The following is a 25,796-nucleotide window of genomic DNA, read 5'->3' on the forward strand; positions in this document are numbered from 1 at the left end:
AAGGGTTCATTAGCATCTCTGGCTGACAGCAGGGAGTCAAATGTGCTTTTATCTCTCTACCCCGTTCCTGACGTGACGAGAGGAATGGGCTCTCGCCTCGATAAATCCTGTCTCCATTGACAAGGCGGCGGGCGTGGGGAGCAGCAGGGCCGGCCCCGGGCTGCTGGGCGTGTGGCCCGCTCACCCCGACCTCGAGTTCGAGGCCTCGGTTTAGCCAGTGCGGGCGTCCGCTCACGGGCGTCTTCCAGGGCTTCTGAACGGCCATTAGCCCCGGCGCTCGCCCTGCCTTGCTGGACGCCCTCGCACCCCAAGGCCCTCGCCACCCCCTTTGCATCGGGGCTCACTCTATGTAGCTGAGCTGTTTGGAGCTCGCTCAGTGGAGGTGCTGACAGTGAGGTCCAGTGTGGGACAGAGGCAGAGTTTTCTGCTCGCTGACCTTTCTGGCCAGAAACCTAGGCCGGGTTTGGGGAGAGGTATGAGGGATCGCGGGCGTGTGATGGAGGCTCCGTGGGGGTCTCGGAGCCACTGGCGGGGGCCTCTGCTCCCCCAGCGTCTGGATGCTGTCTCCTCGATGGCCTGTCCTTCAGAGCTGGGCTCGGGGGGTTGGGGGCTACCAAACCTCAGTGGTCTCAGCCGCCCCCCCCCCCCGGGAGGAGAGCGTCGCAGGGGGGCACAGGCTCTTGGGAGCTTCCGGACCCTCTCGGCCTTGCACAAGCGGCTCCAGTCATCAGTGGGTCTTGCCCTCAGGGAGCCTCTGGTCTAGGGGTGCAGGCAGGGGAGCTCCTTGGTGCTGTCAGTGCTGAGGTCAGGAGCTGGCGCGTTGACACCTGGGGCCAGATACTTCTGTGTGGTGGGGGCTCTAGCACGTCTGGTAGCACCCCTGGTCTCTACCCACGAGATGCCAGTAGCACCCCGTCCCGAGGCATGACAATCCAAGATGTCCCTGGTGGGCAACTCTCTGCCCCAGCTGCGAACCTGCACAACAGAGGCGTCCCCAGCATGCTCAGCCCCCGAGGAAGTGTGGTCAGGGCTGGGCGAGAGCACCCAGGTGGGCTCCCTGGAGGGAGAGGTTGGCGACCAAACCGAGACAGCAGCTTTAGAAAAAAAATTGTTTTGGGGGTTTGTCTCGCTTTATCACTTGAGCCTAGCCCAGTTTTTGGCACGAAGAAGATGCCCACTGAGTGGCTAAATGGGTGGATGGACGGACGGGCGGATGGATGGATGGGCGGATGAATGGGCGAGCGAGCCGGGTGGACCCTGCAGAGAACAGGAGACGGGTGTCCAGGTTCCAGGGCCAGCAGCGGCAGAGGCACGGAGGCCGAAGGGCGGCGTGTCCGGGAGCTGCCCGCAGCCCGGTCCAGCTCCACGGAGGAGGATGGGACCACGGCTGTGCGGCCCCGGCTGGCGAAGCCGTGGACCCCGTTTCCGCAGGAGCGAGGGAAGGAGCAGGCGGGCTGTGGGGGGGAAGCCAGTGGCGTGTGAACCTCCGCTAGCCCGTCCCAGCAGCCTTTTCCGCAAACTCGGCCTTGGCCTTCCCGGCAAGGACGCGGACAAGCCCCCGGCCGAGCGAGGCTCCTCGGGGGCTCTCGGGGGAAGGACAGCCGGGATCCGGGCGCCGGGCGGGGTGGCGGGGCGCGGCGTCACGCGTCTGGGAGGCCGGGGTTCATGACTGCTTTTCGGCGTGTTGCAGGCCGCCGTCCAGCGGAACATGCACCCCGCCCGCCCCGGCGCCTGGGGTTACTGACGCCCGGAAGCCGCCGGAAGAGTGGGACCGGAGCCCCGTAAAGCGTTCATGATGTGGGGGCCGCACGTCCCCCGACGTGTGTCCGACGAGGGGGAACCGAGGCTGAGGTGTCGGGAGCGAGATGGCGGCCGCGCGTGACGGGAGAGGTCAGGTGTCTCCCGAGCACCCCGCAGGAGCGGGCCACCTCGAGCCCGCCCGTCGGCGTACCTGCCTCGCGGGAGACGGTGGGCGGGGAGACGGGGGTGCGGGCTTCGCGTGAGCGTCCTGACCGGGTGGGCTGGAGAGACGGGATGCGGTGCAGGGAAGAGGAGACCGTGGGGTGGCGCTGGGGACGTGAGGGCGCCCCCCGCCCACCTGTGAGCCCAGGAGGCCCGTCAGGTAGGACAGGTGTGACGGGCGGTGGGGTGGAGGGCCACCGCCTGACCCCAGGCCCAGGGCACACGTGCGCACAGCAGGCTTTTAATTGGGGACCTCAGCATCGCGGGCACGTTGCCAGGCACGCGGCGTTTAAGAAAGGGTGGCATATGGTCCTTACCCTGGAGGCGGAATGACGGGGACAGAGGCAGAGGTGATAAGGGGGCACAGAGGCCGGGCTGGCAGTCTGCCCCGGCCCCAGAGGCAGTGCTGGTGATCGCCACCTGGCGGGGGGGTGGGGGGACGTGGGGGGGGCGGCCCCGACCTTCCCGGGCTCCTGCCGTGTCGTGCCCGGTACCGCTGGGGTGCGGGGGCGCTCCCTAAGAAGTGTCGTGTCTGACCGGGGGATGAGACCAGCGGGGACCGGGGGAAGGAAGTGTGTCTCAGGCACCGAGTGTCCGTAGCGTGACGATGTAATGGGGGGCGGCTTCCTGGAGGAGGCAAGAGCAGAAGCCGCCCCCGCGGGGAGGCCCTGAGGCCGGAGCCCGCACCGCTGCGGCAACGGGAGGCCGCGGGGCCCGGCATGCGCGCATGGGGCGTGCGCAGACAGGATGGGGGTCAGGCCAGCAGCTGCAGAGGGTCCGAGGGCTCGCGAGTCCCCCGAGAGGTACCGACGCCTCGCGCTGCGCAGGCCCGTGGTGGGGTGCGGCGGGTGCATAGCGCGTCCCAGACCAGGCCGAGGGACGGGGAAGGGCCTGTCTGAAGCCACCTGAGCCATCGCCCAGCCTCCAGCCGGGGCCTGGCACGCCCGTCCCCTGGTTTGGCCTCCCGGCGGGGGAGGGGACAGGCACAGACATCGATTCAGTCAAGTCTGCTCCCTGGTCCCCGGGAGCATCCTCAGCTGCTGTTCCCATGGTAACCGCCTGTCAGTGCAGAGTGCAGAGAGCAGGGGAGAGCAGCAGCCCTGAATCGTCCCTGGGGCTCCCCCGGTTAGACTGGGGGCACAGGGGAGCTGCTCTGTGTGACACGGGGTGGGAGCGGCAACAAAGGGCGCCCCGTGTCCTTCAAAGGAGAAAGAGACCAAGTGCCGGCTCCAGCCGGAGTGGGTTCCCGTCTTCCCCCAGCCTCCCGTGAGCCAGGCGGCCCCTCTGCGTCCTCCTCCAGCCCGTTAAAGACAGATGACCCCAGAGGCATGGAGCAGGGGTCACCAGCTGGGACCGTGTGCAAGAAGAGCCTGGCCTGGACCCCCGCTCTGGCTGCGGTGGCCACGGCCACGGGCGAGCCAGGCCAGGGGCGGCCTAGGGCGGTGGCCTCAGCGGGAGGCCCAGGGCATGTCCCTAAAAACAGGTCCATCCTCGTGGCTGATACCAGAAGCTAATTGGAGAGCGGTATAGGCAGGAGTCGTGTTTTCCAGGCTCTGTGATCCATGAGGTTCTTTGTCGCCAGAAGTCTGCGAAGGGCACCCGAGGGTGAGCGCTGGAGCCCGAGGGCATCGGCGGAGCCGGGCTCCCGTCCCAGACCCAGCCTGGGCTGCGGGACAGGCCGTCTCGGGGCCCGCCCCCGGGGCTCACGTGAGGGCCTGGCACACAGTAGGCGTCTAGCGAATGTCCCGAATGTCCTGTGCACCTCCTTGCCTCCAGGACAGTTAAGACCAGTTCTGCCTGAGGGGCCCAGGCACCCCCGAGGGTGCCGCCGGGCGGGCCTGAGCACCCGTTGCACCCGTTGGTCTTATCCACCCCTCCTCCTCCCGGAGCCTCGCCTTGTCCAGCCTGGGTCTGCCTGGGCCAGCCACCCCCGCCCGGCCTCCGCCCCCTGCCCCAGCGGGAGGGGCTCAGGGCCTGCCTTTCCCCCCCCCCCCCGGGGGAGGGGACGCCTGGCTTCCTATTGCAGTGGCTCTCCCAGGCCTGCCCCAAGGACACCCTTCTCCTCCCCGGGCCCTCGCTGTTCCCTTGCCCCGAGCCGGCAGCTCGCTGCCCACGCCCCGCAGGCCCTGCCCCCACCCCAGCGTCTCCCTAAGGGCTGGGCCTCCCCCCAGCCCCGCATGTGCCTCCTGGTTTAAGCTGGACCTCGCTCAGCCCACAGAGTGGGGTCTTCCCCCCGGCCCCATCTCCGCCCTTCGGGAGGCCCCCGGGGGACCGGGGACCCCACGATTCCCCAAGGTGGGGCAGGACGAGGGTGGGGAGACATGGGAGCCCCGTCTCACACCCGTGAGGGGCCTGAGCTCCGTGTCTGGCCTCAGCGGGTCCCCAGGCTGCGGGGTGGACGTGGTGTCGGGCTGTGCAGGACAGGAGACGAGGGGTCTGAGCGGGCAGCGGGGCGTGGCTGGCCAGACACTCCGGATGGCCTCCCGCAGCCAGGAGCTGTGCAATTCCCAGGGCTGAGACGGGGCCTGGGAGGAAGCGCCGGGGGCGGCGTAGTGGCCAGCAGGGCCTGGACTGGCTGCCAGAGGCCGGGGGAGCGGGCCTGGCCGGCGGCCCGTCACGCCCCGGGCCCTTGGCGAGCCCCCAGCCCGTCACGGCGTGGAGAGCGGGACGGGCCTCTCCCCACGGCCCGGAAGTCAGGGGGGGGGCCCTCGGCGTCCCGCTCTGCGCTCTTTGTTGTCGCTTGTAATTTATTTTGGAAAAAATGTGGACTTGAGAGTCAGACTCGGCCTCAGATTCCCGCCCTGCCACCTGCAGAAGCCGTGTGGCCGTGGGAGCCGAGCTGGCTCCTCAAGGGCCGTCGAGTCAAGGACAGAGCGGTGTCAGCGTGTGGCGCGTGCTCAGCATAGATGCCGCTGGGCAACGCCGTCTCCTCTTCTCTCCCCCTCCCCGCCTCGGAGAACATGCCGGCCTGGAGCCGCGCCCCGGCCGACGCGGAGTGTCCTGCGGGGTTGGCTGCCTCTCAGCCCGGGGTCTTCTTCGAAGCCGCCCTCGCTCCTTCTTGCTTCAGTTTGTGCCCAGGCCCTGGGGAGCCTTGGCCTTTGCCCACGCCTGGGCCTTTTGGGGGGCAGTGGGACCGTCCTGGAGATGGGGACGCGTGTTGGTGGCAGACGGGCTGAAGCTGAGGGTCCCCAGTGGTGGGCAGCAGAGGGGCGAGGGGATGGGTGGCAGCCATGTGACCTTCCGAGCTGGTCCTAGACGACGGAACCTGCAGGCAGACAGGCGGGTGGCGGACATGGCTCTGATCCGTGAGCAGGTGCTGCGCGGCGCAGGGCAGGTGGGGCGGGTCCCCCGGCAGAGGGACCTTTCGTTCCGCGGTGGCCCTGCCTCTCCCTGCCCACTCTCTCGCTCAGACCCTCCTTAAAGCCCACCTCCCTCTCCTCCATCTCCAGGTCTGGCTTTGAGGTCAGCGGCTCTGTTGTCTCAACTAAGTCACCACCGCTGGTGGGTCCTGGGAAAGGGAGGGCCACCAGGGAATCGGGAGCAGGCCCGGGGTGGGGCCGGGCGGGGCTGGGCGTGGGCGGTGCCCGTGGAGCGGCGGAGGCAGGACGGAGGCGCCCAGCACCGCCGCCGGCCTCACCCTTGTGGCCGGTTCTTCTCCGCCGAGAATCTCCTGCTCTGGCGAGTCTCTGTCTGACCCGCTCCAGCCTCGGTGTCAGGGTCCCGGCTGCACCGCGGGACTGCGGAACTGGACGTGCGCCAAGGCCAGCCCTCCGGGACAGAGCCGGGGACGTCGGGACAGACCCCAGCCACCGGCTCCGGCGGGACCGCCGCGGAGCTCTCAGGCGCTGAGCCGCCAGGACGACGCGGCTGCCGAGCCCCTGAAGTTTAGCTTCTGCTCGGCTGCAGTCGACCGACGCGTCAGAGCTGCCGGACGTCGCCGGCCGTTAGCGAGACGCAAGCGAAACCTGCCGCGAGACACTTCGTGCCCACTGGAGTCCTAGGTCCAAACACGCAGAGAGAACCGGAGCCGGGGAGGAGGCGCAGAGGTCAGGGCCCCACGCTCGCGGGCCCTGGGGGCGCGGCGCGGTGCAGCCGCCGCGGGACGCGGTCTGGCGGCCCCTCGAAGCGCGAAACACGGAGCCACCGAGTGACCTGGCGCTGCACGGCCGGGCGGGGAGCCAAGAGAAATGAAAACAGATGTCCATGTAAAACTCGTCTGCGGGTGTTCGTAGCAGCTCAATTCATAAAATAGGCGAAAAGAGGAAACGGCCCAAATGTCCATCGAATGACGAAGGGTGGACACATGCGCCGGCCGCACGGCGGGCCGTTATTCCGCCGCGTCGGGGAGTGAAGGGCGGGCGCGGGCCGGGGGCGGAGGGAGGGCGGGGGTCGCGGGAGGCCCCCACGCGTGGCCGCGTGTGCGTGAGATGCGCAGAGCGGGACGTGGCCTGGTGGCTGCCGGGGCTGGACGGGGGCCCGTCGAGTGGCTGGTACAGGGCTTTTCCTGGGGACGGTAAAAATACCCTGGAGTTGGACAGTGACGATGGCGTCACCTTGGAAAATGCACTAAAAAGCAGTGACCTGTGCACTTGAAATATTATGTGCACGTTATGGCGTGTGAATTACATCTGAATTTTTACACACGCTTCTCCGTTTGCATGAGTGGCTACGACACGGGACACCACGTCTCTAGAGTCAGACCATCGGGTTCGAATTCTGCCTCCGCTGGTCACTGGCTTTGGGCAGCTCGCTCAGCTGCTCCAGGCCTCGGCCTTCTCAGCTGCAAGATGGGGCAGCAGCTGGACCACCTCCCGGAGCCATCGTGAAGGTTCAGGGGGCTTACGTGCCAAAGCCCCGGCCTAGCACCAGGCACATGGCCACAGAGATTAGCCGATGCTAACATTACTAGTTCCACAACCAGAATGCCCCCTCCACCCCACGCAGTGGTCACCCACCCCTGGGCCCAGCCCACAGCCCTTCCCCAGGTTTCCTCCCCTCCCCACTTTGCCTGCAGATGGTTCTCTGCTATGTCAACTGTTGCCATAACAACCATTTCCAGCTCCCAGCCACAGCGACTTGATTGGAGCAGGTGCCAAGTGAAGGGTCTGGGTGGCATCACAGGGAGACGTTTCCAGCAAGCCCTGAGGTCCACTGGGCAGGAGAGATAGGGCCTGTTGCGGGGCGGGGACCAAGTCTCTGGCTGAGGCCAGAGTCCGAGTCGTTCAGTGGGGGTGGACCGCGTGTGCTCGCGGATGCCCTCTGTCCTGTAAGCCGGTGTTCCCAGGGAAACGGGGCACGGAGGGGGCGAGTGCGGACCAGCAGCCCTCCCAGACAGGGCTGGAGGCCGGGTCCCTTCTCCGGGCCCCCCCACAGCGCTCGGCACTGCCCCTGACCCAGGCCTTCCTGGAGATGTCGCTGGATGTTAACACTGGCCGTGAAGTCACTTCCCCTGGCGCATTTGTGCTCACCCTGCGAGCCGCCCTCCCAGGGCCGCACTCGCTGCCGGCTGAGCCCTGGCTCGCGTCCTGCCCCTCACAATCGAGAGAGGCTGCCGCTGCCCCCCAGAGGGGCCAGGTGGGCCTGGCGGGGTGGCGGGCAGCCTCTCCCTCCTCGTCAGGCGCCTTGCTTCAGTCGCGTGGCAGATGAGCAGAAGCGAGACCTCGGCCCAGATTCGCACCCCAATCCGGTGCCCACAGAGGCATTTTGGGTGCAGGGCAGTGGGGCATAAGGGTCAGCAGCAGTCTCTCTGACACTCTGGCCCTGAGCCTCTGTATGCCAGGTGGAGCCCTCGGGTCCCCGAGCCTTCCTCGTGCTGGCCTGCTCTCCCCTGGAACCAGGCGCTGCCCCCTCTTTCCAGGAGTAGAGCAGGAGCCCAAGGCGGGTGGTGCAAACTCTGGGCTGTTCACCAAGGATGAGGGTACAACCTGGCACCGAGGCTAAGAGTGGGGGAGGAGGCCAGCCCTGGAGAGCCCGGGAGGAAAGCTGTCGTGCTGAGCCAGATGCTGAGGGAAAAAGGCCCTTTGAGCGGCTGCTCCCAAGCCTGACAGCTCTCAGCCCTGCAGCCCCGGCGGCTGAGGGCCGGCAGCGCCCCCTCGTGGCCCATCCCGGCAGTCGGCCCCGAGGCCGGTGGGGCTGCACAGGACGGGCCTCCTCCGGAGCCCGCAGGTGTGAGCAGACTGCGTCTGTGCCCAGGCAGTGCTCCTGGCCTGAGGTGTCGGGACACAGCCCGGCGGCCGGGCCTCAGGACACCACGCCCTGGTTTTGTGGGGGACACCCAAATCTGGCAGCCTATGGCATGACGTCAGGATTTCTCGAAGGGTGACCTTGTGTCACATCGCCCACATGGGGGCTTGCAATGATGCAGACTCCTGGCCCCATTCCGGCCTGCTGCAGTGTGATCTCTGGGTCACACCCTGGTCCCCGCGTTTCTAATGCACTGTAGCAGAAAAGGTGCTTCTATGGGCTTCAGTCAAGTACAGAGCTATAGAGCCAGCATGTTGAAATCAGTTAGGGGCCTTGGGATCCCTTTCACCCTTATTTTACAGATGGGGAAACTGAGGCCAGAGAACAGAATTTACACAAGGGCCCATGTGCCCCAAACTGCCTTCCTTCCCACACTCCCTGCCTCACACTTCCTCTTACTCAGCACAGTGCCCATTGGACACACGTGCCTGAGGGTTTTACTGTGATCGTTTTGCAGTGTATATAAATGTCAGTGGATACAATGTCTACGGTGATACAGTGTATACTGTGATAGTTTATGATATACACAATGTCTACTTTGACAGTGTATACACTGTGGCGATACAACGTATGTAGCACATACAACATACACAGTATATACAATGTATACGAATGCCAAGTCCTTATGTAGCATACCCGAAACCAATACAATGTTGTGTGTCAGTTCTATGTCAATTGAAAGGAAAAAAAAAAATCGAAACCGTAAGTGATCCAGAAAGACGCCTGCCTGGCGGGAGCGACCGTGCACATCCCTCTATCTGGCCCCATGTTTGCTTCCGTCTCCTAGCCGTCCCGTCCTGGCCCATACATCCTTGCGGCTCTACATCGCTTCTTCAGCCCTGGCTCTTTCTAGGTATCTGTCACCATGCAGCAAATAGTAAGGCCACTGGGCAGTCGGTTTGGTTTGGGCTCACTCGCTGGGTGAGAGGGGTCAAGATTCTCGGGCCAGGGTGGAAATCTTGAAGCAGAAGCTCTCAACAACTAGAAGCATGTGATTGGTCACACTGCAGGGTTCCGTGACAACCGCCCCTGACGATATTGTGACTTACGTGTGTGGAGAGGGGAGTACGTGAAATCATAGGATTAGTAACAGAGTAAACGGTCCCCGTCGGCATGCTCTGGAAGCGGGGGGCCTCTTGCGTGGGGCCCACCAGCGTTCTCTCTGGGGTTACCAGATGGGGAGGAGCGGGGTGGACAGAGGGGCCTGGGTTGTTGTTAGGAAAAGTCTCTCTGCCGGGCCTCAGGGCAGGGCGCTTCGTGTGTGGGGTCACGGGCCACACCGCAGGGCCGTCTTCGAGGGCAAGGCGGCAGCGGTCTGTGCAGGGGCGCTGGCTGCAGGAGCCCACACGGCCCACCTGGTGCAGCCTCTGGGGTGACACAGAGAGGGCGCCCTCTCTGGTCGTACTTGGAAGGTTATGTTCCTGAGTGGAGGACCCGGATTCCCCGGAGACATGTGCTCACCGTGACACAAAGCGCTCATCAGCACACACCGGTGGCTATGTGGTCAGACTCCCAAGGACCTTCTGTAGTGGCTGCACGAGGGATTAGCGGGAGAGAGGGGCTCTCGTGAGAATGGTGTTTGTGTCCCAGCGCTCCCAGGGCCGAGACTGGCCGCAAGGGGCCGGGCGAAGGTGTGACTGAGGTATCGTGCAGGAGAGTAAGGCCCGATGACTCGGGGAGGGACAGGCTTGTCGCCACCTCATCCACCCCCTACGTCCAAGTGTGAGGGCGTCCTCCAGCCAGAGGGAGGGCCTGGGGAAGAGCGTAGGGTCCTCCTGAGCCCTGCCAGGCAGGGGCGCACCAGCCGCCTGCAATGAGAGAGCCAGGGCTTAGGGGGTGCCCGCTGCTCCCACCCCTCTGAGCCGCCGGATAAGACTGGCATTTGTAGAGCAGCTGCTGTGTGCAGGCACCATGGGAACCAGCTCCTTGATCCTCACAGCAACCCTCCCAGGAGGGGACCCGCCCCCCACACACTCCACAGAGCGGAGGTGCTGGCTGGGCCGCAGCAGGGGACGGAGCTGTACGCGAGGTGCTGTATCGTAGTGGCAGGAGGGGCAGCTGTGGAGCCAGACACGCTGCGCCCAGCGCCGGCGGACATCCGCCCGGGTGTTACTGCACCTGCGCATGCGCGCACCTGTGCGTGCGTGCACCTGCGGGCAGGCTGTCTCGCCTGGGTCCCAGCCCCAGGCTCGCGTCACACAGTTTGCTCTCCGTGGTCTTGTGTGAGGGGCAGCAGTGCGCGGTCAGAAATGCCACCTGACGGTGCTGATGCCCAGTGCACGCGGGACAGCGCTGTTGTCCTGGCAACAGTCACTGTGGTGATGGTTGGAGTGGGAGTTTTTGCTGTCTGCTAGCTGAGAAGTGTGCGTGCGCGCACACACAAGCACACGAACACACGTACATTATACACATATGAGCTTTAAGGTTGTTGTCATCACAAAGTGCTGTGTGCCTCAGGCGCCTTCGCCCGGTGTCTGGCCCTCCTGGGCGACGGTGAAAAAGGCGGGAAGCCTGGTTTTGGGTTGGGATCAGGCGTGGGGTGGGGTGAGGAGAGGAATGTGCAAGGGTGAGGGGTGGGGTGAATTCTTTTACAAATGCCTCTTGTTCTTATTTCTGAGCTGACAACGCAGGTTCGCTTTGGGGTAACTGCGGTGGGTGTGAGTGCCCGGGTGCGCCCAGCCTGGGTGAGGGTCTGCAGCCGCCGACCTCCGAGGACTTCCCTCTATGTGCATGTCAGTCCCCTCGTCCCGGGGCTACGCTGCACCCCTAGGACCGCGCTGTCACCTACTGGTGCTGGGCACAGCCCGACTTCTCAGCAGCCCCGCCCACCAGACCACCGGAGCCGAGCCTCTGGGAAGCAGGGTGGCATACCCACGGTGACCACCAGAGGGCACTGCTGGGCCTGCAGAGCGTCCCGGGCAGCGGAAAGCAGGTCAGGCTCTGTCCTTACCTCCTCCTCTGCATGCCCCAAACCTGCACCCTGGGGGAGGCTCCCTGGAGCCAGGTGCCCTTGCTTTAACACCCCTCCATAACCTCCAGCTCGTCGCCCCTCCCTGGACCTCAGCTTCCCATTCCTCAGTGACCGGGTGGCATGGGGTCACTCACGGGGACTTCGTGGCAAGTCTGTGAGGCTCTGGGGGCAGCTGTGCCCCACTCTGATGACATGGGGGTGAGGCAGGCAGCTAGGGCAGGGGCTTTTGAAGGAAGCGACCTGGGGAGAGACAGACATGTTGTCCCTGTCTGGTGCAGAGACGACCTGTGAGAGACCGGGAGGAGCAGGGTATCTCCCAGGACGCGGCTCTGCCGGGCGCCGCATCTGGGCGCGTGGCCTTGGCGCCCTGCCCCGTCCCTGCGAGTCTCAGCCCCCCATCCAGAGACGGAGACGAGCTCCCGCGCCCCATAAATATCGCGGGGACCCGTGGCAGTGCCGCGTGCAGAGGGCGGGCATGCTCCCGCTCCCCTTCCTGCCGGGGCCGCACACCCCCGGGAGCCGTCTGCTCCGGCTCTGCCGGACCCGGAGAAAGCGTCGCCCCGGCCCGGAAGCCCACATCTTGGCCCCCTGCTCCTGGTTCCCACACAGGCGTCTTAGAAGCAAGCTTCAAAAACACGTCCGTGTTCCCTGCCGAGCGTCCGTGAAGCCACGGAGCAACGCACGGGGTGACCCTTGCCAGGATAAACGGGCGTGGCAGCCACAGAGGTGACGTCACCCCGGGGACAGAGCTCAGGCCCTGGCCTGGAGGCTGGCCACGTGCCCTCGGCGTGGAGGCCTGGGTCCCCACCCCAGGGCGGGCAGGGGCGGGGGGCTGGGTGTGGAGCTAGTTCTCAGAAAAGGTGCCTAGAAGGTTCTGGAGGGGACACCGCCGCCCGGCGCCCTGCCCGCCCTGCCCAGCCTCCCCTCGGCCGCAGGATGGTCCCAGCAGCCGCCGGCCCGCCAGTCTGGGCCGTCTTGGGGAAAATGCCTCTGGACGGGGTTCAGAAGTGTCCCCTTGGCAGCTAGGAAGCCGTGCACCCCCGAGTCTGTGGGGCGTGTGAGTGGGGGGCAGGCCGAGTGGGCAGCTTGGTCTCGTAGAGGATCGCAGGGGTCTGGCGCCGTGGGTGGGGGAGTGGCCCGGAGGGGCAGCGTGCACGGGCCTGCTCCGTGATGTGCCGTCCTCTCTGTGGCCCCTGACCCTCCCTGAGGGTGTCCCAAGGAGGCGCTGGGGATCGACTCCACGCAGTGACCGTCCTCCCAGAGTCAGAGGAAAGCAGGGCCGGGGGCAGGCCCACTGCGCTTCAGTGTCCTCGGGGCCGGCGATGGTCCCTGGCACAAGGCGTGTGTCCAGCAAAGGTCGCTGATGGAGTGAGGGGAGCAAGGGGTGTCCGGCATCTCCTCGTGCCAGGCGCTCGGCCCTCCAGGGGTCGCGGGCGCCTGGGAAGGCGGTGGGCGGCTCGGCTGGGCTGCCTCGTCCCAGCCACGCCCGGCCTGGAGGCCAAGGGTGGACGAAATGGCCCGCCATTTAGGACTCTGAGGTGGGGCTGCGGCCTCACGGCCTCCTCCCTCGTGGCCGCACCAGGGCCAGGGGTCTGCCCTGCCCAGAGCTTCGTGCTCCCGAAAATGACTGTGCACCCCTCACCCGCCCGCCGGCCACCGCGCCTCTAGGGGCTCCTCCTGAGCTGGCTCCCCTGGACCCCACGCAGCCCCTCCACGTCCCCGGGGTGCCACGGGCCGCAGCTGGCTCGCACTGCTCCCCGGGAAGCGCTGGCGGCACGGCTTCCTCACTCCGTGGTCACCGTGCCGGCGCCGTAAGGGCAGCGGTGGCCGCCGTGTTCACACCGCAGCGATTGCGCACAGCAGGCATCCCGAACCCTCAGAGCCCGTTGTCAGACTAACCAGCACGTGCCGGGGTCCCGGCTGCTCTCACCCGGGGCAACCTGCGCCCCCAGACCTCTGCTGTGAGAGGCAGGGTCTCCCCAAAATGGGGCCAGAGCGGAGCCGGTCACTGGGGCCCTGGGAGGTGAGCACAGGCGGCAGCCCCTGGGCCTGCGGCCCCTCCCAAGGTTGAGACCAGACAGTCGAGGGCACGCGCCGGGGCTTCTAGGGGCACCGGGATCCGCCCCTGGGGGGATGGCCCGTCTCCCCCTCCTCGCCCCCAGGCTCCCGGCGGTGAGTCCTCTTCACTCACCCAGCGCGTCCCATTTTGCCTCCCAGACCCCGAGTCCCAGAGGAAGAGGACAGTGCAGAACGTCCTGGACCTTCGGCAGAACCTGGAGGAGACCATGTCCAGCCTGCGAGGGTCCCAGGTGACTCACAGGTAAGCTGCAGAGGAGTCGTGCCCTCCGCCGTCCCCTTGTGCCTCCCATGCTGGACGCAGGGCCCTGGGTGTCCCCGGACCCCGCCCGGGTACAGAGGCCGGCCAGGGAGAGGAGACACGGCCGTCTCCTCAAGAGCAGGTGGCTTTCGTCCGGTGTCTGCTTGTGTCTGGGTGTTAGATTTCACGCGGCAAACAAGGCCGGAAAGCCCTGGAGTGGGGGATGGACTCAGAGCCAGCCCGAGACCCAGCGTGTGACCTTCGAGGCCCTTTCCCTCCCAAGGGTCCTCCCCTCGTCTGCCACAGGGTCACTGAATGCTTTCTTCTCCCGGTTCCAAAGTCTTCTTCATCCTGGGAGCCCCGGGTGGCACCCTCCCGACACCCAGGGGCGTCTCACTCTCTGCAGCGAGGTCCCCTCTGGCCTCTTCAGCCTGAGAGCTCAGGGGGGCCACGCTGTGTCACCCAGTCTGTATGCCGTGGGTGCACCCCCACCCCTTGGAGGGACCTCGCAGCCTCCCGCTGCCCCTCTGCTGCTGGGCGTCCTGGCCAAGCCTCTGTGACTCACAGGTTCCCCACGGCTCCCAGATGAGCTCACGCCGAGCTCCCGGAGACGGAGGGCGGGCTGCACTGGGGGGCAGGGGGAGCCAGGATTGGGAAACCGTGAGGGCGTGGAGCGGGGAGGCTCACACAGGGACCGCGGCCGCTCCAGCTGGACGGGACCGTCCCTCCCCATGTCCTGGGGGCGGAAAACAAGCAGAGGCAGGACACAGGGACAGTTGGAGAGGGGCTCCTCTTAGCCCACTGGGCGGCCAAGCGGCGCCCAGCCTGGATTTACATGCCTCCGGCGGCAGGGAGCCGGCTCGTCCCCTCGGCCACCCCTCCCTCCACACGGCACCCCGCAGCCCCCCGTCCTCCCCTGGGACACTCAGCCCTTTGCTCCTGGACATCCAGAATACTCTGGTGGTCGTCAAAGCCCCTACTCTCTGGGTCCCCTCTGCCCAGGGCAGCAGGACCCTGACGTCGGAAAGGGTGTGACCCTAGGAGGCCCGAGAACAAATCCCCCCGAGAACGGGGACTCCGGGAGGCCCTGGGACTCGGCCCGGTCCTCTGCCTCCACCCTCCACCCAGGGCCCTGGCTCAGTTTGGCTCACTGTTTTAGAGACTCAGGAGACAAAATCTGGAACCCCAGGCCCTGCCAAAGAAGGCAGAAGGCACTTCACTGCGGAGAGGGTCACGCCCGGGGTGACTCACCCGCAGGGAGGGGCAGAGGAGGCCGCTCCAGCCCCCTGGGGCCACTGACGGAGCAGCCAGCCCTCCGGGTTCCACAGGACCTTGGACGCCAGGCGGGCGCTGTCAGCTGTAGCTGACGGGGCGGGGGTGGGGGGCGGGCACCCGAGGCCTTGGGCTTCGTCTCCCTTTCTGGGGCAGAAACCGAGTCCTGACGCTGCTTTTCCGCTTGTGGGGACCCAGGGCCCCGCCCCCGCTCTCTGCCCTGGTCTGTGTTGTCCCGTCCCCAACGTCGATGGCTTCGTGCTGGCGGGGCCTGCTGTCCAGGTCTCCCCGGCCCGGGGCATACGGCCGGCTCTAGATTCGGTTCCTTCCGGAATGTCTGTCTCTGTCCTGCTTCCTCATGTCCCCTGGCTCGTTCCCTGCCACAGAGGGCATCTGGGTTGGGGGCTCGGCGGGTGAGGAAATGAAACCCTCTCTCCCTCTGCCCCAGCCCGCCGCCCGCCCCAGTCCAAAACGCTCCCCAGCGAGAGGCGAGAGCGAGGGCCGCGTGCAGGGCTGGCGCCCGCGCCCACTGCTCGGGCTGCTGGAGACGGTTTGGGGGGGAATGGCAGGCACAGGTTTGGGGCAGAGGCAGGTGGGGCTGGAGCCGTGGGATCCACGCTCGGCGCGGCCCACACCGAGCCCTCGTGGACCGGATCCTGCAGCTCTGACCGGCCTGTCCCCAGGCTCAGGCCGTCTGGCGCTATCCCGGGCCTGCGTCCTTGGCCTGGCCAGGGTTGGACTCTGGGACATCCCGCCCCCCGTCCGGTCAGGCTGCCTCCATTCTCCGTGAGGGTCTCCCCCTGCCGCCGCCCCGGGATCCCAGAGCTTTCCGGCCTGCTCTGTCCCCTGCTCCAGACCTCGCGGTCTCTGGGCCAGGGACCCACTAGCCTTGTGATCATTAACAGAAAGGTGACCAGTGACAGCCTGGCCTTCTATGTCCAGGCGACCCATCTATCCCACTCCCCGGGAGGCCTCACTGGCCCCTTCTGGCCCTCCGAGCGCTGCCTGCGCACCGCGAGGTGGCCGTGGCCAGGGGGGAGGCGGTGCTGGGGTGCAGCCCGAGGGGCGGGGCCCAGCGCTGTGCAAGAGCAAACCAACGCCCTCTGCTCCCGCCAGCTCCCTGGAGACGACCTGCTATGACAGCGACGACGCCAACCCTCGCAGCATGTCCAGCCTCTCCAACCGCTCGTCGCCTCTGTCCTGGCGCTACGGGCAGGCCAGCCCCAGGCTGCAGGCGGGCGACGCGCCATCGGTGGGCGGGGGCTGCCGCCCGGAGGGGCCGCCCGCCTGGTACGTGCCGGGCGAGCGCGCCCACTACGCGCACACCGTGCCCATGCGCAGCCCCAGCAAGCTCGGCCACAGCTCGCGCCTGGACGCCGACGACGCGGACCTCAAGTCCGGCTACATGAGCGACAGCGACCTCATGGGCAAGACCGTGACGGAGGACGACGACATCACCACCGGGTGAGCACGGGGGGCCCTGCGCGGCTGGGGACGGGGCTGGGGGCCGCGGAGACGCACCAGCGGGATGGGATCCCTGGAAAGTGAGGCGCAGCCTGCGGCAGGGGTCAGGTGTGCGGCGCTGTGACAAGGCCCCTGTGTTCTGGGCGTGGTGGCCCTGGAGTGGGCGTGGCCACCCTGGAGTGGGCGTGGCCCTTCCAGACTTGGCTGTGGTGGGCGGAGCCGCCTCTCATTGGCCCGCGTGGTTGTCGTTCTGTGCCATGTGCTCCACCTCTGGTCCTTGAGGTGCAAAAGGCTGGTACGAAGGGCCTTGGGAAGTCGCGTTGGTCCCAGCGCTCGCTAACCGCGGGCCTCGGTCTGCTTCCCTGTTTGCAAGGAGTTGGGGCCGAGAATCTACCCGTGTTGAGGGCCGCTAAGGGGACAAAGTGCAAGCGTGGGCCCTCAGTGTCGGCTGCCTCCTTCCGTGGACCCCCTGCCAGGAGCACGCCCCGAGGCCCTGCCCGACCTAGCCCCCCCCCTCCTCCCTGTCCTCACCCCACAGGAACCTCATTTCCTTGTCTTTTTCCGCCCAGTTGACAGGTTTGGGTTTGAGGAGCAGCTTGGACACAGGTGACAGTCTTGCAGTGGGGAAGGGATGGTGGAAGGAAGTACTGGAGGCTTAAGGAGGCCTGGCCAGCTGTTGTGAGCCGCTGGTTCTGGAAGCTTCTCAGCTGACTGTCCTTCTGCTGTCCTCAGGTTGCCAGGACTCTCCACAGGGCCACACAGGCAGCAGCCCCCGTCCCCCACCCCCGGCAGGGACCTCCCCTCCCCGGGAAGGATCTTGAACTTGGAGAGATGGAGGATAGCCCGTCCGGGAAGGACGGAGCAGGGCCACCCACTGCTCCCACCCTGGGACGAGCGGGCGGGGCTGCAGGGCCCGTCCAGCTGCCGGGGCTGCTGTGGAGGAGAACAGCTGACGTGTGAGCCAGGCTGTTTACCTCCCGGGAGCCCGGGGGACCCGGCCTGGCCAGGGCCCGAGAGCAGCCGGCCCGCTCCTCCTGTGCTCAGAGGCCGGGCCGGGCGGAGGGCAGCCCAGGAGTCTGTCCAGCCTCTGCCCGGGGAGCTCCTTCTGGAGGCAGTGGCTGGTCCCCAACCTCCATGAGCTCCCAGGCGCGGTGGGCTAGAGACTCTGGCTGCCCCCCGCCCGCCCACGTGTTGGAAGGCGCCCGACAGTGTGTCGTAACAGTGCTGATCCTGGGTGCGTAGACTGGGGGGAGGGGCCGGGGGCCAGGCTGCTGGGCGGAGAGGCAGGAAAGGTGCCCTCCACGCCCCTCGGGACGGAGCGCGTGCTCCTGCGTCAGGAGAGAAGGTGGGGTTCTCTGGGTTGGCATAGGCCGGAGCCCCCCCTCTGTAGGCCCCAGCTGTAGCCCCCGGGAAGTGTGGAGCTCACAGGGGGACACAGTGCTGGCCTGGTGTGGTCCATGCCAGGGACCCCGCTTATTAACAGCCTGTGGCTCCGAGATAACTTCGGATGCATTCGTACGGTCAGCCTGCCATTAGCAGGAACTCGGCACGCTGTCACGGTGTCTCCGCTGCCAGCATCCCTGCGGGGACTGTGATCACACCACCACGCTGTGCTGAGGACAGCAGGCCGAGGGCAGTCGCATGCATCGCCACGTCATACGAGCCGGGCATCGAGGGCTCCAGCCCATCCCGACGGGGACGTGCCGCCCGCAGCACCGCCGCCCGCAGCACCGCCGCCCACGGCACCGCCGCCCACACCGCCGCCCGGCCTCTTCTCGGCCCTCCTGGCCCCTCTGTGCTTTCTAGTCACGTCTTTTACTCTAGAAAATGTCCGATTCCTGAGAGAGTTGTTTTCGCCGTTCATGAAGGGGCGGGCCTGCGGTGCGTCCCTTCCCCCCACAGGTGACACTCGTCCACCGTCTGCCCATTGACCGTCCTGCCTTCCCGGAGTGTCTGGCATGGAGCCGGCAGGACAGGGCCGGCTGGTCACTGGGCCCTGCTCTCCCCACGGGCGCCAGGGTCGGCCGTGCGCTACCAAGCGGGCCATAACGCATGGTGTGATGCCGAGGCTTTCTCAGCGCTCTCGGTTATCTGACCCGGACGCTCTTCCCGAGCCAGGCTCAGTCCATGGCGGCTGTCCCCACTCCGTCCGCGTAGCAGGCCCTCTCCTGGGCTGCCACCCTGAGCGAGCTCTCAGGAGGGAAAATTCTAGACTACAGTGAGAAAGGTGACCGCTGCTGCCACCGAAATAATCACATAGCTTTTAAAAATACATACATATAACTACGATTGTGGTAAAATGCTTTTTTACATGCGGTTCACACGTCGACCGTGTTTCGGCGTATGGTTCGGTGGCATTAAGTGCGTTCACGCTGTTGTGCAGCCGTCACCACCACCCGTGCTCAAAGCTCTGGAATCTTCCCGAACCGACTCCCCGCGTCCCACAACCCCTCCCCCAGCCCTGGCTGGCCGTCTGCTTCCTGCCTCTCTGAGTCTGACGACTCCGAGGAATCACGCGGTATTTGTCTTTGTGTGACTGGCTCTTTTCGCTCGGCAGAACGTCTCCCAGGTCTGTTCATGTCATGGCAAGCGTCAGGACGTCCTTCCTTTGCACGGCTGAGTCACACTCCGTGTGTGGACGGATCGCCCTGCGCTTGCCCGCCTCTCCGCCGATGGCCCGTTGCCACCGCGCGGCTGTCGTGAAGGAGCCTGCCGTGAGCACGGGCGTGCAGATGTCCGTTCGAGCCCCCGGTCTCACTTCCCTCGGGTCTGCACCTGGAGGCGGAGGTGCGGGATCGTACGTACGGCGGTTCCGTTTTTAATTTTCGGAGGAACCGCCGCTTCCCACGGCGCCGGCACCGTTGCACGTCCCTAGTCACCGGGGCTCCAGTTTCCTGCCGACGGTTATTTCCTTTTTCTTTAGTGGCCCGACGGGTGCGAGACGGTCTCTCATCGCCCCACGACTAGTAGTGCTGAGCATCTTCTCGTGTCTATTGGTTACTCACATTGACCTTCTTCCGAGAAACGTCTGTTCAGGCCGTTGGCCCGCTTTTGAATCGGGTGGTGGTTCTGTTGTTCGCTGAGTTGTGGGTGTTCTTGATACATCCTGGATGTTAATCCCCGATCGGATACAGGATTCGCGAGCGCTTCCTCCCACTCTGTGGATTGCCGCTCATGCTGTTGACAGTGCCCTTCGATGCTCAGAAGTTTCTCGTTTTGACGAAGTCCGGTTTACCTGTCGTTTCTTCTGTGGCCCGCGCTGCGGTATCACAGGTGAGAAGCCATTGCCAGGTGCGAGCGCACGAGCCCGCTCCCCTGTCTGCGTCCACGAGTTTTATAGCTGACGGGGCTTCATTTAAAAACACGGGGCCCAAGTCTCATCTCGGCCTCAGCCTTCCCCAGACGTGGCCGCGGGAAGCCGCGTCTCTCTCCGGCTGCTCAGTGCCTGGCCCGTCTTCCCGTCACGTACGAGAATCTTCACTGCGGCATCGCGGGTGGCCGGTCTCGGCCGGGTCTGGCATTCGCACAGCGACGGGGAGCCTACCGCGTCTTGAATAGAATAAAACTGTAAGAAAGTTTCTAAGTGATCACCGGAAACCCGCTTCCCTATAACTCCTGCCGATTGATTTAAATAATTTTGTCACCTGGGGGGCAATGGCATAAGCGTGAAGCCCTGTTCAGCCGTTTCAACCTGTTCTTCGCGATGTGTTCTCGCCCGCCCTCCCCGCCCCAGGAAAAAAGTCTTCGCCGTAGCTCAGTACTTTCTTTTCGTGTGCGTCCCAGTCACCCTCCTCTGGAAGCTCTCAAATTGTCAATGGTCCTCTTGAGATTTGGCACCACACGGATGACTGCCTGGCGCTAGTCCCACTAGGGTTATAACCACATCACGACATTGTGGGCAACTTGGCGTTGGCTGCTGACTGTCCTAGATGACAGCTTGGATGTTTTTACCTCCTGAAAAGAGAAAAGGAATTCGTTTTTCTAAAAATAGGAAGGTCTGGAATTTAATCTAATAAGAAGATAAGGTCGGCCGCGGCCATCTGTCTCCCTGCCCCAACACCCAGGTCGCAGCGGGAGGGGGGAAGGGAGGCCCCACAGAGATGGACGCACCAGGCGCAGGGCCCGGGCGCCCGGAGGGGAAGGAGGTCGGGTGGCCTGCCTCGTGCCCTCCCCACTCTAGCCGGGGTTGCCTCTCCGAGGCTCCGAGGCTCCGTTCCACGGTACAGTGAGCAGCACCAGAGCTTTGGGGGCAATGGCCACAGTGCTGCCCGTCTCACACCTGCAGGGGGCGCCACTCACACTTCGGGGAGTGGGGTTGGCACCAGCTCCGGCGGGACTGCGTCCAGCGACCTGGCCACGGGCCACGGACCCTGAGAAAGAGCCAGCAGCCACCTCCCACCTTGAGAAGGCTCTGAGGCTGTGTGCGAGGGGACAGCGGGGTTCTTGGCCACCGGCTGCCGTGCCCTGGGTGTCCTCAGGTGGTTCTCTGCTCCGCGTGGGGCTGAGGTTCCAGCTTTCTGTTCCCTCCTGGCCGCCCCCGCCCCCGGCCCGTCCTCTTGAACTGTGCTTGGGGACCCAGCAGCAGATGGGGCTCATTTCCGCCTTGGCTCTGAAGGGCTCTGACATTGAAAAATGTCAAAATAAACTGGAGGCCCTGCCTTCTCCCAGGCTGGCTCTGTGGCCCGAGAGGCAGTGAGCCCAAGCCTTAAAGAGACACTCCCAGCCTCGCTGGGCGGCTGCGCCTCCTTCCTACCCCCACCCCCGAGAAGGAGCCTCGGCCGCTGCTGTCCAGTTTGGCTGCCGTCTGACCCCAAGAAGCCCGGCCACCTTCGGCCGCAGGAATGCCCGCCGGGGCACGGGGTGTGTCGGTGTGTCCGAGGAGGAGCGAAGCCTCGGAGCTCGAACGGCTGGGAGGAGAGCCTTCCTCTGCCTTCGCCACAGCTCTGAGGCGGCTCTTCAGGCCTGCTGTCCAGCAGGCGTGGGCCAAGCCGGCTCTGGCCCGTGGGGCACAGGGCTGGGGGCAGAGGGCGGTGGCGGTCACCTTGGGGAGGGCCCTGTGTCCAGGCTCGGGAAGGAGGCAGTTTGTGCCCTCAAGTCACGTAGATCTAGGAGGAGGACGCCTCCCGGGTCCTGGCAGAAGCAGTGACGTGGGAAGCCTGGCCCCGGCCTGGGCTGGGCAGTGCAGCTGAGCTGGTCACACACGGGACTGCCCGGGACGCGGCCTTTTCCCCGTCGTGACCGGGCTCTGCCCCTCGTCCAGATGTGTCGCTGTGTTTGGAGAGTGTGATGGGCTGGGGTCCCCCAGAAGGGACCCCGAGGTGGAGGTGTGCGTGCGCGTGGTTTATTCGGGAGGAGACAGCAGAAAGCGCGGCGGGCAGCGAGGAGGCGAGTCGGGTGGAGCAGGGGCGCCAGCGCGGGGTCCTCATGCGGGGGCGACTGCCCGCACGGCTGGGGCTCAGGGGCGTTGGGGGCATTGCGTGGAGGCCCTGGGCACGGAGGTGTGGGCACTCGCCCCCCAGCGCCCACGCGTCCTGCTTTTCCAGCCCGCTGCCCGTAGGCTGAGACGCGCCCCAGGCCGAGGGTCACGGGTGCCCGCAGGAGTGCTCTGTTGGCACCCGGGGGACAGCGGCCGCAGAGGGGACACAGGCGAGACACCAATGGCATCGCTTATAGAGAGGGAAGGTGGGGAGGAAGGAAGGGACGGAGCGTGTGGCTTCAGAGAGCCCGCGGCTCCCGAAACAGCCCTAAATTCTGCACCCGGAACAGCGGTGGCTCGTCCCGTCCGACGGGGTTAGTCGGCATCGTGGTGCCGGTGCCGGTGCCGGTTCAGATCCAACAGGGTTGGCGGAGCGGGGAGTACGCCAGGTATTCCAGAGGGGCGGCTGGATGGAGCTAGCTGCCATGGCAACCGATGCAGGCTCCGTGGTGGCCCCGCCTCTGGTGTGTCCTAGCAACCTGCAATTGAGGGCTGGGTCTTCACTGAGCTTGATGACGGGGCGATGCGGGTGACAGTCGGGGTGGAGAAGGGCTTGAGGAGGCTGTCGGGCGGGCTGGGCTCTTCCCGCCGGTCTGCCCGCCTGCCTGTCCGCCCATCTCTCCTCCTTAGTCGTCAGCCTCCTCCCTTTCCCACAAACCTTCCCTCTGTGAGAAGCGGCTGATGGTCCAGAAGGCGCACGAGCCGGGGCTGTGGCGGGCCGGGGTCCCTGTGCGGGGAGATGGTAGCCCGAGACCGGCACTGTGGTCAGGACGTGGTGGGACACGTCCCGCCGGTGCTGCAGGTGTGGAGCAGGCGCTCGTACCTGCCACCTCCCTGCTCTGGAAAGCAAAGCTGTGCAGGTCCCGAAGGCCGTCTGCAGACCGGAGCCTCCCGCCTGGCTGGGCGCCCAGGTGCCCGCTCGCCTGGGCTAAATCCCCTTCCTCCAGGAAGCCTTCCCCCAGGAAGCCTTCCCCCAACACCCCCTGGCAGCGTGATTGCCGTCGACTGGGTAGTAACTTATGCTTTCGTGGTTCTCTAACCATCGCATAGGATGCGTGGCAGACCACACGCCGATGCACCGTCGTCTTCCGTGGTCTTAAACACTGCGAATTAGGTATTCTTCCCCCCAATTTGCAAATGAGGTATTGCAACCCAGCTTGACTGGCTTGCCAGGATCACGTAGCTGAAACCCGGCTCAAAACTGGCGGCCTCCGGGCAGGGCCCCGCCTCTGACGCCCACAGCCTCGCTGTGCACCTCGGCGCCTCCTCCCCCTGCTCGGCCGTGACCACGAGCCTGGGCGCACGTCTGGATCCACGGCCACGTGCCTTCCACCTGGAGTTGGAGCTTCCAAGGACAGAGACCCGTCTTCTCCCGACATCCCAACACCAGCGGCATAGAGCGCAAGGCCGTGCTGGTGACTGACCAAGGAATCGTTGCTGGAAGCGCCTCCAGAAATGTCCCTAAGTGTCCTCCCCATCTCCCAGGATAGGGGCTTGCTCAGGAGAGCCACAAGTAGCTGCAGCCAGGAGCTCAGGACCGGGGCGCAGACGCAGCCCAGCCCCGGAATACAAGACTTCGTTGTCTCTGCTGAAGGCCAAGCTGTCCCAGAAGGAGCGTGAAGGGCCAGCCCGGGCCACCAGCCTACCAGATGTCTCTGGCCAGGCAGCAAAAGACCCTTCACTGCAGCTGAAGACAAGCCAGCAGACCTAGCGGGACGCTCGCCCACGAACAGTGCCTGGGGTGCCCCAAAGGGGCTGGTGGATGGAGTCATTCGTGCCCAGATCTACACAGTGATGGGACAATCAGGCGCAGATGCATAAAGGTCTGGATTTGAAAAACAGGCAGAAAGAGTCAGGCCCAGAAAGATGCAAAGCACGAAGCCACCCAAGGGACAGATCTCCACGCACTGAATAGGCAGCCGGGGTCACGGAGGGACGGGGCAGGAGAGGCTGTCGTCCGGGCCTGTGCCGCGGACAGAGCCAGTGCGTCCGTGGTGTGCTTGCGAGGAGGGCTGAGAGGCGGGCAGACACTGCGCCAGAGCCTTCCAGACCCACAGAGAGGCAGCTGGGCCCAGAGAGGCTGCGTGCGCTGGGCCCGCTGGCGGGGGGCACGGGGCAGGCCTGCGGTGCGCAGGGGGCGTACGGCCTCCGGACAGGCGGAGAGGTGGACGGGCTCCTCCAGGGGAGGTGGGCGACCCCGCGTCCAGCCTGGGGCCCGACTCGGAACAGGGCGGGCATGTCTCGGCAGCCTGCCGGTTTGTGCTGACGCGGTCTGTCCTGTGCCCCAACCCTCCTCCTCGCGGATCGTGTCCGGCCTGGAGACGAGGCTCTGACCCCGTGTCCAGCCCCCCTCCCTCACCGCTGACCCTCGTCCCGCTCCTTTCCCGGCCCCGCTGCCACTGTCACCTGCCTCCGTCTCACCGTCCCGTCGTCCGATGTCTGGCTTCTGTCGCGGCCCCCGCGGGTTTGGTGACAGGGCCAGCTCAGGCAGGGCACGGCCACGTGGACAGACTCGGGTGGCGGGGTGCCCAGGACTGCTGACATTCTGCCCGGTGTCACTGGACAAGGAGGGACAGAGCTCATCACCTGCTGTCTCTGTCCCTTTATGAGCCATAAGCCTGGGCAGAGGGGCCCGGGGATGGCCAGCTGCCCGTGCCCGTGCGGCGCGAACTCACACACGTGACCCGTTTTCTGGATTTATCCAGAGTGAGGAGCCTTTTGCAGGAGGCTGCGGCGGGAGGTCCCACCCACCCGGCTCTGCACAGGCGCCCCGAAATCCGCAGGCGGGAGCCACTCACGCGGGTCTCCACCGGTCCCCGCACGTAGCTCCTGGTCCTTGGGAGCCAGGTCGACAGTCAGTGGAACATTCTGGAGTCCAGCTGACCTGGGTTTAATTCTTGGTATGCCCCTCGCTGCCCGCGTGACCTCGGATAAGCCACTTAGCCTCTTAGTGCTGCACTGACACCTCTCTCGTGACACCGATTAATAAATAGAGTCAATAAGCAATTGTAGAGGAACCACTGGACCCGGCCTCTGGGGACACAGCAGGGGAGGAAAACGGGCGTCGTCCTTGCTCTCACGCACAAACGAGAGCGGCAAACGGGCCAACGGACAATGCCGCGGGCGAGGCGGTTCGGGACCATGAGGCAGAGACGAGTGGCGCCTGCCCCCCTCAGAGCGCCAGGCCGCTTGGCAAGGGCCGTGGCCGCGACAGTGCTGCCCAGAGGCCGGTTTCCATCCCGGTCCGGCAGAGGCTTCCCTGGGCCTCCGCAGGGTCAGCGCACAGGCTGGGGTCACAGATGGGGCGGTCAGCCCCGCGGAGAGCAGAGGGTCTGGCTGCAGTGACCGCCGGGACGACTGCCCCGCGTTCCGGTGAAACCCTCTTTCTCATCGCCCCTCCGTCCACGGCGAAGCGCTTTGTCCAGCCTCCGCCGAGACGCTGCCGGCTCGGCCTGGCCACGGTGTCGTGGTGGGGTCTCTGCGCCCAGTTTTCCCCCACTCGTCCCAAAGGGAGCGTCTCTGATCGGCCAGGACTTGGGGAGGGGCAGAGGCGTCCCCACCTCAGGGAGCGAAGGCCTCCAAATTGATGGGAATGAGGATGCGAAGGCAGGTCGCGGGCCCTGGTCTTCTCAAGACTCCCACCAGGAAACCGGGCGTGTGGTCAGCTCCCAGGCAAGCGACACTGGAGCCCGGACCACGTGGCGCCTCTGGCGAGTCTTTCTCTTTTTCTTGCCTCACTCTAACCACCCATTGACCTTTGAGACTGGTCATCGGGGGAGCCAGAGCCCCCTGCAGACTCTCTTGCCCCCTGCAGGCTCTCTTCCTGTCGCTGCTGGAAATGAATTGCTGATCCGAAGCAGGGGGCTCAGCAGGGAATCACCCCTGGCTGGAATCTGGCTGAACCGCCTCATTCAGATTAGTCTGCTTTGGACATTTCCCCGCCTTTCCGTGCCTCAGTTTCCCCCTTATAAAAAGCCACTCTGACGGCCCTGGCAGGGAGACAGACGAGACCACGCTCCCAGGGGCTCTGTGAAGAGAGGCACGGAGAGGCACAGAGCAGGCCTGCCGGCGACCCGGCCTTTCCCCCTCGC

The 25,796-nt window shown here is 65.7% G+C and overlaps 1 protein-coding gene across 8 annotated transcripts in view; it reads left to right on the plus strand.

Moving 5' to 3' along the window:
* Positions 1–25,796, plus strand: part of NAV1 (neuron navigator 1) — a 144,293-nt gene that overhangs the window by 67,423 nt on the left and 51,074 nt on the right. For all 8 annotated transcript variants that reach the window (XM_036235507.1, XM_036235508.1, XM_036235509.1 and 5 more), the window contains 2 exons: positions 13,394–13,496; positions 15,882–16,229. In XM_036235507.1, the coding sequence (XP_036091400.1) occupies positions 13,394–13,496; positions 15,882–16,229 (451 nt within the window). The remainder of the gene's footprint in view (positions 1–13,393; positions 13,497–15,881; positions 16,230–25,796) is intronic.

This window comes from Rousettus aegyptiacus, unplaced genomic scaffold (assembly GCF_014176215.1).
Source record: "Rousettus aegyptiacus isolate mRouAeg1 unplaced genomic scaffold, mRouAeg1.p scaffold_m13_p_18, whole genome shotgun sequence".
NCBI classification, from domain to species: Eukaryota; Metazoa; Chordata; class Mammalia; order Chiroptera; family Pteropodidae; genus Rousettus; species Rousettus aegyptiacus.